This window comes from Elephantulus edwardii, unplaced genomic scaffold (assembly GCF_000299155.1).
Source record: "Elephantulus edwardii isolate Elephantulus edwardi_28Jun2011 unplaced genomic scaffold, EleEdw1.0 scaffold00275, whole genome shotgun sequence".
In the NCBI taxonomy this organism is placed as follows: domain Eukaryota; kingdom Metazoa; phylum Chordata; class Mammalia; order Macroscelidea; family Macroscelididae; genus Elephantulus; species Elephantulus edwardii.
Genome location: NW_006400025.1, coordinates 3,309,424 through 3,326,658, shown reverse-complemented (window position 1 = coordinate 3,326,658; position 17,235 = coordinate 3,309,424). Strand labels below are relative to the sequence as shown.

General features: G+C 47.6%; 1 protein-coding gene and 2 pseudogenes across 1 annotated transcript in view; 2 read left to right on the top strand and 1 right to left on the bottom strand.

The window, feature by feature from the left end:
• The window catches only part of PSD4 (pleckstrin and Sec7 domain containing 4), a 42,032-nt gene extending 26,199 nt beyond the window's left edge, over positions 1–15,833 (top strand). Inside the window, 3 exon segments of the mRNA XM_006900191.1 lie at positions 11,153–11,297; positions 11,450–11,593; positions 15,576–15,833. Of these exon segments, the coding sequence (XP_006900253.1) occupies positions 11,153–11,297; positions 11,450–11,593; positions 15,576–15,833 (547 nt within the window).
• Positions 2,993–4,054, top strand: LOC102876432 (annotated as a pseudogene).
• LOC102876030 lies at positions 6,233–7,940 on the bottom strand (annotated as a pseudogene).
• Positions 15,834–17,235: the final 1,402 nt, after the last annotated feature.

Below are 17,235 nucleotides of genomic sequence, written 5' to 3'. Positions count from 1 at the left end.
ACTTGTGGCTCACACATTTGACGCTTCCTCCACTGGCCATAGTGGGGCCACCATCCTCACCAAGAATACTGAATAGTTAGATTCTGATAAAGGGTAGAGTTGATTCCAGCTCGTATTGTTGGAATCATGTTGGTTCCAATTCATAGTAACATGTATAATAGAGTAGAACAGTACCTGGTCCGGGGCCTCCGTCAGAATCGTTGCTATTTTCATAACTATTTCTATCCCATTGTTGTAGCCACTGTCAATCCATTGAGGGTCTTTCTCTTTTTCTCTGACCTTCACTTTACCAAGTACGATGTCATTCTCTAGGAACTTTTCTATCATGTAACGTGTCCGAAGTATGTGACCTGGAACCTCACCATCCTCGCTTCCAAGGAGCATTCTGGCTACATTTCTTTCAAGACAGATTTGTTTGTTCTTTCCAGTCTGTGGTGTATCTATTATTCTTCACTAACACCATAATTCAAAGTGATCACTTACTCTTTGGTCTTCCTTATTCATGATCCAGCTTTTACATGCATGTCAGGTGGCCAGAATTTAATCATAAACACCTTAGTCCTAAAATGACATCTTCACTTTTGAACACTTTTTAAGAGGTCTTGTGTAGCAGATTTACCCACTACGGTATGTCACTTATTTTTTTTTTACTTCTGCTTCCATAAGAATTGATTGGGAGTCCAAGTCAGATGAAATCCTTAACAACTTGGGTCTTTGTATGGTTTATCATAATATTGCTTATTAATTTAGGTTTTTTTGCTTTCTTTATATTAAGGTGTAATCCATACTGAAGACTGTCTTAGATCATTATCACTAATGCTTCAAGTGCTCTTTAATTTCCAAAAGCAAGGTTGGGTCATCTGCATACTACAGCTTGTTTATTAGTCCTCCTCCTAGGCCTATGCCATTCCCTCTTATACTCCTGCTTCTTGGATTATTTGCTCAGCATACAGGTTGAATAGGTATGGTGAAAAGACACAACTCTAGAGTACACCATGCCTGCCTTTTGGTTTATTTACTGGTTCTGTGTGAGCACACTTGAATGTTAAGGAATTCTAATTCTTTGTAGCATTATTCATAATTTGTTTTGATCCAAAAAACTGAGAGTCTTTGCACAGTCAGTAACACAACAGGCCAACATCTTTCTGGTATTCGCTGATTTCAGGCAAGATCCATCTGAGATCAGCAATAATATTTCTTGTTCTAAGAATGAGAATGCCAGAACACTTGATCATGCTAAATGCTAAACCTATATTTGAACCAGGAGGCAGTTGTCAGAACAAAGCAAAGAAACACTACATGGTTCAAAATTAGGAAGTGTGTAAACCAGGGATGTATCCTATCTCCATACGTTTTCAATCTTTATGCAGAACAGATTGTCTGGGAGGCTGGGCTCTATGAGGAGAAATGTGGCATCAGGATTGGAGGAAGACTCATAAACAATCTGTGTTATGCAGATAACACAACCCTGCTCGCTGAAACTAAGGAGGACCTGAACGCTTGCTGCAGAAGGTCAGGGACTGCAGCCTTCAGTATGGATTGAATCAAGAAAACAAAGATTCTCACCACTGGGCCAATTCGCAGCATCATGAGGGATGGTGAAGAGATTGAGATTGTTCACAGCTTTAGTCTGCTTGGCTTCACAGTCAACACTCTTGGCACCAGCAGCCAGGAAATTAAAAGGTGCATTGCCATGGGAAAGTCTGCTGTTATGGACGTTGCTAAAGTGCTCAAGAGCAATGGTGTCAGTCTGGAGACTAAGGTGCACCTGAGACAGGCTATACATCAGAGAGCTGGACAATGGACTAGGGATGATAGAAGAATTGATGCCTTTGAGGTATGGTGTTGGAGAAGAGTGTTGAATATACCGTGAACTGCTAAGAGAATGAACAGGTTTGTCCTGGAGAGGGTGAAGCTAGGCTGTTCCTTAGAGGCAAGGATTCTGAAGCTTTGTCTGACATACTCTGGACATGTTGCAAGGAGGGACCAGTCCTTGGAGAGGGACATCACGCTTGGGAGGGTGGAGGGACAGTGCAGGAGAGGAAAACCCTCAGTGAGATAGATTGATTCAGTGACTGGGGTAATCGGGATGGGTATGTCAGAAGCAATGCCACTGGCACAGGATAGAGCAGGGTTAGGGCTATTGTATATAGGGTCGTGATGAGTTGCAGGCAACTCAACAGCACATTACATTAACAATATATCATCTTGTGATTCCAGCTTGACTTTCCAGCCCTGTGGATGTATTGCTGCAATTATTATTTTTAACTCAGTTTTATTTCCAATTATTTTTTAAAACAATATTCAAATTTATTAAACAAATTTTACAAAAGCACTATAAAACATCTTTCATCCACTTCCAAGTTTATGTTGCTCCCGAATTTTCCGTATGACTGAGCTTTCAAATCTGCTAACAACTGCTGAATGGATTCCACTCTGGATTCTAAGGCACTGATTTCTTCTTTCAAATTTTTCTTAGCTTCTTGTAACATTTGTGTCTCCTCTTGGTATCATCATTAGGCATCTTCCATGATGTCATCACAAGCATCTTCTAAATTCTGCAGCTGTTACTCTTTTACATCTATCTCTTGATTTAGTTCTGAGATTCTACTCGTATTCTGTTCAAATTTGTTTAGCTTTTGTTGGTTTTCATCTTCTGCTGCCACCTTCTTCATGGTGCTGCCATCTTGGGACCTGATTTGCTACAACTTTATTTATCTTCAGCAAAATATTACTAGTGTGGTCGGGCGGCTCCGCCCCCTCCGCCCGCCGTCGCGCCTTCTTCCGCCCTCATTCGAGCCCTTTCCTTCCCAGGACACTTGCGCGCTCCCCCTTCTGCTGCCCCTGCACCCTGCACGGGGCCTGAGTGCGAGTTTCCGGGACCCAGGCGCGGGCGGGGTCCGGGGTGTAGATGGCACAGCCGGCCGGCCCTGTCCCGCCTCGACCGCCGCCTGGGGCACAGTTCCACAGTTAAAAATCTCAAGAAAATTAGATGGCTTCTGGTGATTTCTCCTTACCTGGAGAAGAGATGAAAGAAAATACTTCAAGTATGCAGCAAACAGCTGCCTCCTTGTAACTTGAGTGAAGAGGACCTGTTACAGAACCCATACTTTGGCAAGCTACTACTGAGTCTTTCACAGCATATGGATGAAAGTGGTTTAAGCCATGCCGTGGCAAAGGAGCAGGCTCAGGCATGGAAAGATATTCGGCTGCATAAGACATCATGGTTGAGGTCAGAGATTCTGCAAAGGGTCATCCAAGAGCTACTTGTGGACTACTGTGTGAAGGCACAAGACACAAATATAACCTCCGAAGACAAGAAGTTTCATGAGACCCTTGAGCAGTGGCTGCTAGTGACTAAACTGACATGGGTCGTAGGTCCCAACCAGGAAAAGGAGATGCCTTCATTACTTAGACTGGAGAAAGCAGACCTGCTGGAGCTCATGCCGCCTTCAGAGGACTTTGTGTGGATGAGAGCTCGACTCCAGCTAGAAGTGGAGGAGCAGCTCAAGAAGAAGTGTTTGACCCTGCTGCCTGCTACCATGATCCCAGTTCTGATGCAGAACTAGCTGAGGTGTTGAAGAGTGAGAAGCAGCAGTGCCAGAACACAAAGAGCCAGCAGACAGAGCGAATGGTGCTGTTGGAGAAGCAGAGTGCTACCTACTCCCAGGTACTTCTCCGGTGCCTCGCTTTACTGCAGAGGCTTCTTCAGGAACACCGGCTAAAGACTCAGTCGGAGCTAGACCGAATCAATACCCAGTACTTGGAGATCAAGTGCAGTGCCATGGTCCTTAAGCTGAGGATGGAGGAGCTAAAGATTTTGTCTGACACTTACACTGCTGAAAAAGTAGAAGTTCATCGTCTCATTAGGGACCATTTGGAGGGGGCCATTCGCCTACAAGAGCAAGACATGGAAAAGTCTCGGCAGGTGTTGAACACCTATGAGGTCCTCGGGGAGGAATTTGACAGGCTCGTGAAAGAGTACACCGAACTCAAACAGGCAACTGAGAACAAACGCTGGACTCTCCAGGAGTTCAACAAAGTCTACCACTGAGCATAATGGGGTCCAGGAAGCTCACCTTCCACACAGTTGCTGCTTCCTTCCCTCCCTGATAAAAGGACTAGCTCTTCCTGTGGCCACTGTCACTGCAAGGGAGTGTTGGACACTTGCTTAAAACACTGCAGTCATTTAGACACCTTTTAAGTTTCTCTTCCTTGTTTATAACTGTACCTCTTCTGTAGAATGTCGCAGATTTATATAATGTTTACACAGCTCTTTGTGAGCATCATCCCTGTATTGTATTTGATTATCTTTCAAATAAATTAACAATAGTAAAAAAAAAAATTACTAGTGTGTGCTAATAATGATATTGTTCTATAATTCCTTCATTATGTTGAATTACTTATTTGGAATTATAAAGATCACTTTCTGTTGTCTTGCAAATTTCTTGCCATATGAGTGTTCCTAGCATTGTATCTGTTGAAACATTACAGTTGGTATTCTGTCAATTCCTTGAAACTTGTCTCTTACTAGTGGATTGTTTCCAGCTAACCAGAAGGTTGATAGTTCAAGTCTACCAGTTACTCCATGAAAGAAAGCTGAGGTAGTCTCTTCTGTGTGAATTTATAGAATTTCACAGAATTTTGCAAGATCATAATAGAATTTTCTAAATCAGAAGATTTGGAAACAAACCCCAAAGGCAATTCTTTTTCCTGTAGCATCACTGTGACTTGTAATCAACTTGATAACTGTGAGTTTGGTTTTTTGGTTTTTCAGTGCTGTTTGGACTTCTTCCTTCAGTACTGTTTGTCCTTTATCATATGCCACTTACTGAAATGACTGAACTTGACCAGTTCTTTTTGGTACATTGATCGTATTCCTTCCATCTTCCTTTGATTTTTCCTGTGTCTTTCTATGTCTTGCCCATAGAATACTTCTTTTTTTTTTTTAAACTTCCAAGTTTTAATGCTGTTTAAGAATACAGAAATAATCACATTATTACCAGGGTGTCAAATTACTGAGTAAGACAACCAGTTACTGATAACTTCTGGGAGGTTATTTGCACAGAATGCAGCAACAATTTTCAGATAACACTGCCCAGATAGTTGTACTAACAGAAACAGAGACTAGGACAAGGTGATAAACAATCCAACAGTTACATGAATCTCCAAATCACACTGCAGGTGGGGGGATGTGGGTATTCTGGTGAGGGGTCTCAACAGAGCATCTTCTCATACCAGTCTTTACAGAGTCTCAGAGCAGAGCAGTTTCTTTCTCTCTTCCTTTGTGGATGCAGATGGCAGAAATCATCTCTATCTCTTTCTGAGACTGTTCATGCTCAAGACTTTGCCTTCTACAGCCTGTCTTCAAAACTTCGTTCCATTAACATTAAAAGCAAATCAGTAGGCCTGATGTGATGATAATAATCCACCCTAAATTATCATCACCAAGAAGAGAGTCCCAATCTCCCATCTTCACAACCGAATAGACACTGTCTTGGACTGGTGAAAATCAATCCACTGAGGAGAGGGTGACAGAGAAGAAACAAGACTGATCACAACTGATAAGTGATGAGCTAGCTGAAGGGCACACTTTTGACAATGTCTGAAAATGTCCATAATTTTTTAAAAACCCAAAATTGTTAAATTTTTGAAAAAAGCAGACATGCTTCTCATTAAGAAAAAATGGGCGAAGTGGTTAAGATTTCTATTTGGAGGTGAAGTAAGCACCATACAGCATTCATCTTCCACACACACTAGGCCACACCTGTAGACACACACTAGGACAGTGAGCACATGTACATACATACCAGCCCACCTGTCTGGCAGCCAGTAAGATTTCTGTAAAGATCGAGCAGGTAGGTGTATCTCCTGCATTGGCAGGGGGCCTGGATCCAAAAGTAGTTCTTTTAAGTCCGTCTTGACAAGAAGTCCACAGGGGATTATTGTAAACCAAACAAAGTTCAGTGGCTTGATACTGATACAACATGGCCCAGACCTCAGTGGAAGTCCACCAGTACAAAGGGCCAGAGAATCACAAGAGGCATAAAGGTGCCGAACACATGGCATATTGTTCCTCACTCTTAACTTCATCCATGCCCAATTGCCAAGGTCCCATCCTGCTATTTCCAGGAGGGCAGGTAGTAGGGCTTTCTGGCCAAAGCCTGAAATTCAGTATGTGGCAGCATAACAGGTGTCCCAGAGTCTTGGAGCTCTCAATTGTGGCTGATGATCAGTGTGCACTGATTTTATGGGCAGCAACAGGGAAGATGCCAAACATGTACAGCATGCACACCACGGCCAGCAAGTCATTAGGCTTGATGTAGCAGGACTTGTGGTTGTACTGGTCATGCTGGAGGCAGACTTGTGAATGTTCATGTTAAGACAAGTGGAAAAGGTCAGAGTCAAGTACAGGGTCCTGGTGATTTAGAGCGCTAGGCAGCACACATAGAAAGCACCATGTGCTTAGCATATAAACAGAATTCATGAGATCACATCACCTGTGACACTAATGTAAAAAAGCATGAAGGCCACAGGGAGGAAAAAGAACATGATCATAAAGACTGTATGATCACGGAGCTGGAGGCAGTGAAAATCCCAAGGGGATACGATGCACGAGGTCAGCATTAACAGAAGGCAGATGGCCAAGGGATGAGTAGCCTCCAGGCAGAGGTCGAAGGGAAGGTAGGGAAGATTATTTAGGTGGTTTAATCTCACCGGATTCCACCTGTTGCTTTGCTGGATCTTGCCTGACCTGCTTTCCTTTCTCTCCACCGGCCCCTTCATTCATACAGTAGTACTGCAGGGGGTTAGGCCACAGTTCCTCATTGATGATCGCAACAATTTTGTCAGACTGAATGGTAATGTGGTTGGAAAACCACCCCAAGAAGCTACGGCCGTGGCGCTGGGTCAGGGCCTGGAGATCATGGCCTGGGAGCCACTGGATCAGAGTAGAACGGGACACGACTTGACCCGAGGCGCCACAGCCGTATTCGTTCATAAGCATCCTATTCTGAAAATAAGGGTTGAGCCCAAAGTAGAACCTGATCCTGTAGCCCAACCTGGCGAGGCCAAGCTCTTCCACCTCCAAGTTGTTCAAGTAGGTGAGGAGCTCCTTATCTTGGCTGCTCAGAAAGGCTGAGAGCTGGGGGTGGTTCTGGAGGGCTCGAGCCCAGAAGCCGGGGATGCCCTGGATGAGGCGGTTCCTGCGCTCCATGTGCTGCAGGCGAAGCCGCCCGAACTTGCACGCCAGGCGAAGGTGGGACCGGTCGGCCTGAGCGTTCATGGAGTCCAGCTTGAGCTGGACGATCTGCAGACTGTCCTCACTGGCAGCGATGGCCTCGGGCCCTGGCCCGGCACTGTGCTCCTCCTTCTTCACCTCTCCCGCGAGACAGCTGCACGCTCACACTCTTTCTTCGCCTTCCCAACAGTGTTCACCTGGGAGCCCCTCCCTGCGGCGGCGCCACCTGTTCCCGGGCCCTTCTTCCTCACGACGCCAAGCCGGTTCGCACCACGAGGCCCCGATCTCGGCCGTGCCACACCTCCCACGGTTCTCACGACGGGAGTGTCTCTTCCCAGGCGCTCCATGAGCGCTGCGGCCTTCGACGGGCGGACCACCTGCCCGCCACCAGGGCCAGGGGCTCGAGGCCACAATCGAGGGGCAGCCCGAAGGCTCCCTCCTCCCCGGGGCCCAGGGGTGTCGCGGGCGCGGAGGTTCCCAGGCCACCCACACCCGCACCGGCCTGCACCTGTGCTGCTGGGGTGTCCTGGCGAAGCCGTGGGCACTGCGGAGGGGCCGGCGGGCACGCCGCGGCATGGTGGGCAGAGCGGGCTCCGGCTCTGGCATGACCTCGGCCTCGGGTTTTGGTGTGAGGGGTTTTCCTGCCCCTATTTCGGCCGCTCATCTTGGCAGCTGTAGCGTCCACGAAGCCACGTCGTGAACCTGCGACTCCTCGTGCCAGCTCACGTTGCCTATCCGGAAAGCTCTCTCCATAGAATACTTCTGTACTGCAACTTGAGGCTCGAATTTTTTCTCAGTTCTTTCAGCTTAAGAAATGCCATATGTATTCTTCCCTTTTGATTTCCTAAGTTTTTACACATTTCATTGTAATAATTTGTCTTCTTGAACAGCCTTTGAAATCTTCTATTCAGCTCTTTTACTTCATCATTATTTTTTCCATTGACTTGAATTACATCCAAGAGCAAGTTTCAGAGTCTCTTCTAACGTCAATTTCCCTCTTTTCTTTCCAGCCTATCCTTAATGACCTTTTGCTTCATCATGCATCTTCATGTATCAAACTGATCCACAACTTACCTGGTATTCAGTCTGTAGTGTTCAGTGAATCAACTCAGTTCTTGAGATGGTCTCTAAATTTAAGTGAGATATACTCAAGGTTGTACTTTGGCTCTCTTTCATTATAATTTTCTTCAACTTCAATTTGAACTTAGATATTAGCAATTGATGGTCCACCTTTGGTCATATTGAGCTCATTTATAATTTCTTTCCATAGATGTAGTTTATTTGATTTCTTTTTTTTTTAATCTTTTTTTTCTATATTTTATTAATTTTCATAAATATTTACAGAGATTTTGGGTTTCCATTCACTCATTGTTGCACTATTCTCTCTACCCTCCTCCCAGTTTGTTCTTGTCCAAATGCCACAGTGCTTGTCAAAGCCAGTTCTGATTAATCTTCTTTGTCAGTGTGTCCTTTGCCATTCTCTATCACTCCTCCCTGAGAGAAACTTCACCCTGAGTCATAAGGAAAAGGGGATGGCGTATTCTCTTAGCTACTTCCTGCTGAAAAGGGACGCTGTGGGTTTCAGGGTGAAGATCTTCTCTCACTACTCTAAAGGGCCCCTTTGGCAGTAGGAAACACATAGACTATTATGGAGATTGATTTTGGAATTTAGATGCACTCTTATTGATTGTGCTTGGCCGTACATGTTCATATCCTTGAAGATGTATCATGGGGGTGTTGCAACCTAGAAGACACAAATTTGACTAACAAGTTATAAGTACATGAGTCAAAAATTATGGAAAAGTAAAAGAAAAGATTCTTTCATTGTTTTACAAACCCTCCCCCAGGTCCCCTCCACCATGTAGCCCTCGCTCTAGTCTCCTGTGATGACAGAAATACCTAGTTATATATCTCTTTTAAACAGTTTTCTCCCTCCTCTGTTTCAGTGCAGTATACATTATTGAACCCATCTTACTCAGTCTCTCCCCAACCCCAAGGACAGTCCCATTCTACAACAGTGGCATCATGTAATATTTGTCCTTTTGTGACTGGGATATTTCACTCAGCATAATGTTCTCCAGAGTCAACCATTTTGAATAATATTGCATGAGTTCCTTGTTTTTTAATGCAGCATATGTATTATATTGGCACATAACTATATACATACATATAACTATATGTATAGTTGCTGTGTAAGTTGTTAGAAAGAAGTATTTGTAATAAATAAGGTGTTGGCCAAGCAAAATTCTGTTATTTGATTGGCAGCATCATTTCTATCATCAGAACCATATTTTCCAGTTGTTGGTGTTGTTATGTGCCGTCGAGTTGCCTGCGACTCATAGCAACCCTGTTGCTACTGATACTTTTTTTTTACAGCCTTTGTTTCAGTAACTTTACTACATCTTGATTGTGTATTTGATCTATTTCAGACTGTACAAATTTATAAAAATCTTCAATTTCTTTATGTTTGGCAATAGTGGCTATTGTGTAAACATCAATAGTTGTCTTATTATTTGGCCTCCTTTTTAGGTTAGATTCAGCATCATGCTTCAGGATAGATCGTGAAATGTTTCTTTTGACTGTCCTTCCTGGCATAGTAGAGCATATGATCATCTAATTTTAAATGGTCAATACTAGTCTATTTTAGTTCTCTGAAGACCCTCAATGAGATGGATTGATTCAGTCACTGGGGTAATGGGGATAGACGTGTCGGAGACAATAAGATTGGCAAGGGATAGAGCAGGGTTTAGTACATAGGGTCACTGTGAGTAGCAGGGGACTCGATGGAACCTAACAACAAAAATGCCTCCGATGCGGATCTTCAAGAATTCCATTTCATTTTACAACTTCCAATTTCCCTAGATCCTTTGCAAATTCCATGCTCTAGTCACTACTGGCTGCTTGTAGCTGTTTCTCCTTTGAGTCATGCATCAGCAAAAGAAGGTCCCAAAGTTTTCCTTTAAGTAAAGTTCCTTTGAACCTGACAGTGTCATCTTCTATCAGATAGTGTTTTGCTGCTCTTCATATAGTTTTCGCAGCTAGTTTTCTCAGAACATCACCAAGTCTTTGCTCTCAGCTTGGAAGCTCAACTAAAACCTGCCAACCAGGGGCTGACCCCTACTGATAACATGTGCCATTTTCATTTCTAAGGAGCATTCTCACATCTAAGGCTGCACTTCTTCCTACAGAGATTCTATCCTTTTTTTCTCTGTCCCTGTGTGATCCTTCTGACATCTGAAATACAGGTAGCTTCCAGCATCAACAGACAGGTCAGGCAACTGAGGTATGGCAGACCGACCATGCGTCACAGTAGAACTGTGTTCCATGGGGAATTGCCAAGATTTACTTCTTAAGGACAATTGGGTGGACTTAAGCCTCCAACTGTTTGCTTAGCAGCCAAGCTCTCTAGCAGCTTGAACACACTGCAGGAATAACAAGTATGAGGCATGAATTTCCACCCCTTCCTCTCTTATGCACTTGGCATACTTTGCCAGTGGATAAACCTTTTCCTTTTAAGCTCAGATTAAACATCCTGGTGGCTTAGTGGTAAGGAGTTAAATTGCCAAACCAAAGGCACATGGTTTGAATCCACCAGCTGCTCCATAGGAGCTATCTCCTCCAGTGAGATTTACTGCTTGTGCAAACCCGCTGGAGCCATCAGGCAGTTCCCACTGGATGGTACACAACATTTTAAGTCATGAAACTCACTACTAAGTCATCCGTTTATTACATTTAATCTATTGCCTGCCTTCATTTTCCTCTGGAACAAAGGAAAGAAACGACAAAGTCAACGAGTGATTGTGAGCTGGCCTGTACCCCGGTCCCTTACAGGAGGCTGGGGAGGGGTCAAAGGGGAGTAGGTGGTAGAAGGGCTCTGTGGTCCTGGGCATCAAAAACTTTCTCTGTCCGCAGCACTGCCAAAGAGATGAGCTCCTGGATCGCGCGTATCAATTTGGCTGCCGCCACGCACTCTGCGCCCCCCTTTCCCGCCGCAGTAGGCTCGCAACGCCGATTCGTGCGCCCCATCCTCCCGATGGGCCTGGCCCAGAGCTCCCTGGTACAGACCTGGAGAGGGCGGTGGGAATGTGCTCGCTGGAAGGGTGAAGCAAGGGCATTGACGCAACCCCTGGCCCGAGAAGGGGAGGGGCGAGATGGGCTGTTCGGCCCCGCAGCCCCTCAGCACCTCTTCCTGCCGCCTCCTGCCCCCAGGAGGAGCAGCATCGATCTCACGAGAATTGCCTGGACGCCACTGCTGACGACCTGCTGGATCTGCAGAGAAACTTGCCAGAGCGGAGGAGCCGCAGCCGCGAGCTGGAGGAGTACCGCCTACGCAAAGAGTATCTGGAGCACGAGGTGAGCCAGCCCCGCCCCCTTCTGGATCCGCCCTCTCCTGCCTTGGCCCGCCCTCTCCCGCCCTCTTGGTCTACCCTCTCCACCTGAGGCCTTCCCTCTCTCTCCTGGGTCCCGCCCTCGCCCATCTGGGCCCGCCCTCGCCCGCCAGGGCCTCCCTCTCCACCCCCTTGGGCCCGCCCTCACCCGTTGGACACTCCCTCTTCCACCTGGGCCTCCCGCTCCACCCCCCATGGGTCCGCCCTCTCCCGCATGGACCTCCCTCTCTACCTCCCGGCCGGGTCCACCCTCTCAACCAGGGCCCGCCCTCTCCACTCCCCTGGGCCCTCCCTCTCCCGCCTGGGCCTCCCTCTTCATCCCCTTGCCGGGCCCGCCCTCCCACCTGGGCCCGCCCTCCCACCTGGGCCCGCCCTCGCCTGCCCTCTCCACCCCCCTTTGGTCCGCCTTTGCCCAGCTGGGCCCGCCCTCTCCTGCTTGGGTCCGCCCTCCCCACGTCCCTGGGCCCGCCCTTGCCCACCTGGACCCGCCCTCACCTGCTCTCTCCGCCCCCCCTTAGTCCGCCCTCTCCCTCTTGGACCTGCCCTCCCAGCTGAGCCCGCCCTCTCCTGCCTGGGCCCTCTCCTGCCTGGGCCAATCTTCTTTCACGTGTGCCCGCCCTCTCCCACCCTGGCCCACCCTCTCCACCCTCTGGACCTGCCTTCTCCCACCTGGATCCGCCTCCGGCCCACCTCCTCCCCAGGCTCGCCGCCTCCCTTCCTCCACTCCCTTGCCCAGTTGGTGGACTCTCTGCCGCCCTCTCTTGGTTGCGTCTGTTCTTGCAGCCTTCTTTCTGCGCAATGAGGTGAAAATGTGTGCTGCAGGAGCTGTGGAACTTGTCTGCATATATGTGCACACACGTGTTTGTACCTGAGCATTGGAGTATACTGAGAGAGAGAGAGAGTGTGTGTGTGTGTGTGTGTGTGTGTGTGTGTGTGTGTGTGTGCCTGTGTGTACTCAGTCTATTCACATTTTGTCCCGAAGCACTAAGCAGCAGCTTGTGTGGATACATTTTTATCATCTGTTTCATCCCAAGTGGTAGAGTTGTCTGACAATGCAAAGGCATGAGTTTCGAATCCACCAGCTGTTCCCATGGGATTTACTACCTCTGAAAACCTGCCAGAGGATCAGCTGTGGTTTGGTTCCTGCTCAGTGGCACACAAGAAGAACATTTTTATCCTAAAAGTTTGTTTAGGAGCAGTGGTGGTTAGTCTGTTGGGAGTTGTGCAGATAACAGAAAGGTTAACCTCCCGTGATTCGAATCAGTGACTCCTCGGCAAGAATGGACAACTCCCTCCCCAGCTATTTACTGTCTTGGAAACATAATGGAGGGTCAGCTATGAGTCGATTCTGACTGGACTGCTAAATTGAAAACCAAAAATTGTTGATCTGAATTATTCCTTTACAGGTAATCACATTCTAGATACAATCGTTGCATTTTATATTATACTAGTACCAATAAGAGTATTAAGGGTACCACGGACTACCAGGAAAACAGACTCATCCTGGAAAGGGCCAAACCGGCGGCTCCTTGGAGGCAAAGATTCTGAGGCTCCGTCTAACATACTTTGAACATGTTGTAAGGAGGGACCGGTCCTTGGAGAGGAACATCATGCTTGGGAGGGTGGAGGGACAGCTCAGGAGGGGAAGCCCCTCTCTGAGGTGGATTGATTCAGTGACTGGGGTAATTGTGATGGGTGTGTCAGAGGCAGTGCGATTGGCACAGGACAGAGCAGAGTTTAGGGCTGTTGCTATGAGTCGCAAGCGACTCGACGGCACAACAACAACAACAGTACCAATAATATTCAAAGGAGCACTGGTGGCTTAGTGGTAAGGAATTACGCTGCCGACCCAAGAGTGTAGGGTTCAAACCCACTAGCTGCTCTATGGGAGAAAGATGGGGTATATCCTCCTGTGAGATTTACTGCCTCTGAGAACCTGCTGGAGGGTCAGCTGTGAGTCCATTCACTGACAGTAATATCCAGGAGCACTGGTGGCTCAGTGGTTACAGGACTGAGCTGGTTACAGCTGGCTGAAAGGTGAGCAGTTTGAGCCCATTATCTGTAGAAGATGTAGCAATCAGGTTCAGTAAAAATTTCCAGCTTTGGAAACTCTGTGGGGTTCTTCTCTTCTGGGTCAGTGTGAGTTGGAGTTGACGCCATGACAGTAGGGTTGGATGGACACAATGGGACTTGGTGATGCAGTTGGTTTTGCGCTTGGGCCAGTTGTTAACCAAAATGTTGGTGGACCTACTAGTCGCTGGGTGGCAGAAGGACCCAGACATTGACTGCTGTAAAGATTACAACCGCAGACACCCTAAGGAGCAGTTCTATTCTGTGACTTGGGGTTGAAAATTGACTCGAAGGCAAATAGCAACAATTTAGGCAAATTACATGGTTTATCTTATTTACTTTTCTAATAACACTACTGTCCTCATTTTACAGATGAGGAAACTGAGGCACAGAGAGATTACAAAACTTGTCCAGTACACGTACACTCTCAATTACTACCTACACTCTTCCAAACCTGGTAAATTTACATGCTGCTCCGATGAAGTATGTGCCTCGTGGTCCTAACTAAGGAATGACCATCTAAGGGTCTGGCAGCACTGTGACTGGTGCCAGCACATTTTATCCCCTACCCCTTCCACATCATACCTGAGTTCTGTTTTTTTTTGTTTTTTTTTTTTCTGAGTTCTGTTTTAGCCCCATGTCAGTGTGCATTAAGTAACTCTCTAACTGAGTGCTTGTTTCAGGAGTTCCAGGAATTCTGTGCTGTAGCATGGGGCCTGCTGGCAGGAGGGGTAGTTAAAGTGTGGTGCAGAGGCCATAATAGAGACTGGGTAGCTCTGCTCACTGGGCCCTCTTGTGGCCACTCTCCCTCCTTCACATCTGCCTTAAAGCTCTTTGCTTATTCCTTTAGGTTCTTGGTTGGATACATGCGTATGAGCAAACCACTTATCAGAGGTATGGTGTAGCCCAAAGGACAGGATCTGCCCTCAGAATTCCAGCTTTTCCATGTCATTGACCAGATGTGACCTTTAGCAAGCCTGTGACTCTACCTACACCTCATTTTTCTTATTGATATGACAGAGACAGTGATTGATGCTCCAGCCAGCCTCACGGGAGGGCAGTGAGGATCCAGTGGGTTGGACAATGGGAAAGCACTTTGCAGACTGGAGATTGTACCTCAAGTCTGTTTTGTCACTGGGACTCAAAGCAGCCCATATGCCTTCAAAAACCCTGTCATTGCAGTCAGGACAGAACTGACACAAGCCAGAGGCTTGTCAGAGGCTGCAAATCACATGAGAGGAGATTGCCCACCTTTCTCTCAGATGCCTTAGCAGTTTTAAACAGATATCAACTGCTACAAATGCTGTTTATTAAAATACTGTTCAGATTTAGAGTGCAGTATATCTGAGAGCTCTTTGTGTCTAGTGCTGCACAGATTGTAGGTGTAGTGGGCTACAGATCTTTGGGGTCTCGGAGACATAATATGTTAGCTCTCAGATGTGTAGCAAACAGTTAAAAAGAGCATGGCCTGAATCAAACACACTTTAGTCTTCGCACTGACATTGTTGTTCTTCAGTATTTTGGAGAAATCCTTGACAGCAGATTTACCCAATGTAATACATTTCCTGATGTCCAACAGTCATGTTGGTGCCAAGAGTACTGATTGGATCTGAGCATGATGAAATCATTGATTAGTTCAGCACCACACAGTATGGTCATTAGAGCAGAACTGAGCTGAAATATGTTACTATAATAATATACAGAAAGCTGCGATGTTGTAACAGGTTGTCCTTGTGCATACCAGAGCCCTCTTGTTTGACCAACCCTGTGCAGAGGGCTTTTTTTATCCCCACAGTTTCATGTATGTGAGCCCACGATTCCAGCCCCCTTCCTGCTGAGACAGGAGGGCCTGACGGGATAGGGCTGCTGTGTTGCAGAAAATCCGCTATGAGACTTACGTGCTGCTGTTGGTCGCCCGCCTGCACTGTCCCACTGAGGACCTGGACCCCTGGGAGGATCAGCTGCGGAAGGAAGCTGAATACAGCCGGGAGCCCAAGCCCAGCCTAAAGAAGTCCCACTCGAGCCCATCCCTGCACCAGGATGAGGCCCCCACCACGGCCAAGGTGAAGCGCAACATCTCCGAGCGCAGGACCTACCGGAAGATCATCCCCAAGCGGAACCGCAATCAGCTGTGAAGCCAGCCGCACAGCTGGCCCACCTCTTAGACACTGTCCTGGGTCCTGGGAGGAGTTAGAAACTCAGGGGAGCCCTGTCTCAGAGATGTCATGGCCTGAAGAGGAAACCCATGTCCTTTTATCATCTGGGGTCTTCATTCCTTCACCCATTAGAGCACTCCCAGTACTGTGGGACCACCTTTCCCAGAGTCTCGCAGCCTGGCAGGGTTGTGACCACTCCAGGGGATGTGGAGGGTTTGGCTTCACTTCCCAGGGTCTTCTTATCTCATCCTCCAGCTTCCCTTCCTGGGCAGCCTCCAGAGTGTCCTCTTCCTGGAGCTGGAAAAGAGCAGCCCTCATTTGAGAATCAGAACACAGGTGGATCCCTGGGCTTCTGGGAAAGTGCAAGGGCAGCAAAGGCCCCTCAGAAGTCAATCCTGCAGGGGGACTTTGTTCAGGAATGAGATGCCCTGTTAGGAGAGGCTACAAGTGAGTTAACTCCCAGCAGACACCAGCCAGCGCATTATGCTAGAGGCCGTGCAGTATTTTTGGACAGGGCCAGAGGTTTCAACACCCTTCCAGGCTCAGGAGGCAGACTCTGAGTCTCTATGTCTTAGTCTCCTTCTGGCTGCTTTCCCTTTACAATCATCATGAACTCAGCCAGATAAGTGCTTGCCTCTCTTGCCCAATTGCTAGCCCAGTTGCCAATCAGCAGAACAGAGCTGAGGGCCGAAGGGGTGGTAGTGCTTCAGAGCTAGGTGGAGAGCCACAGGAACAATGGTCCCTTGTTTCTACTAGCAGGCTAGGAGATTCTCCAGGTTCATACCCGTAGGGAAGGTGGTGAAAGGTGGTAACAGTTGGTGGGAGGGTCTTTCCAGGCTGGAGCCACAGCTGAGATTAGTGAGGGGTGGTGGGGTGGAGGCCTCAGAGGCCAGATGAGGCCCCGATCAGGTTGGTGATGCCCCTGTGGTCAGTCTGTATCCTCCTTGCCATACCCCACATCATTCTCCTGATAGCTCCATGCCTGTAGGGCCATAGCCCCTTGCCCACCCCCAGCAGGCTCATAGGGGGCTCAGCTGCCCTCCCCAGAGGAATCTGAGGGTGATGCCTTCTGGCCATCTCCCAGCTGGGCCTGTTCTCTGGGGGAGGTTCCTGGAGACTCAAGGACTGGCTGGCTGGAGGCTATGCTGTGGGAAGGAGGCTGGGCTGGAAGGAGCAGCCACCATTGTCTCTGTTCAGTCAAGTGTGAGAGCTGACTGCTCACTGGCTACCTGTTGGCTGATGCCCTGCTCCCCAGCCTTCCAGCTTGGGGAGGGGCCTGCTGCTTCCACCTTTCCAAAGCTTGTTACCAGTCCCTCAGCTGGATACTGGCCCTGGACTTTGAGAGTCTCTGGGTGGACTCTGCACCCAATGGGTGTACAGT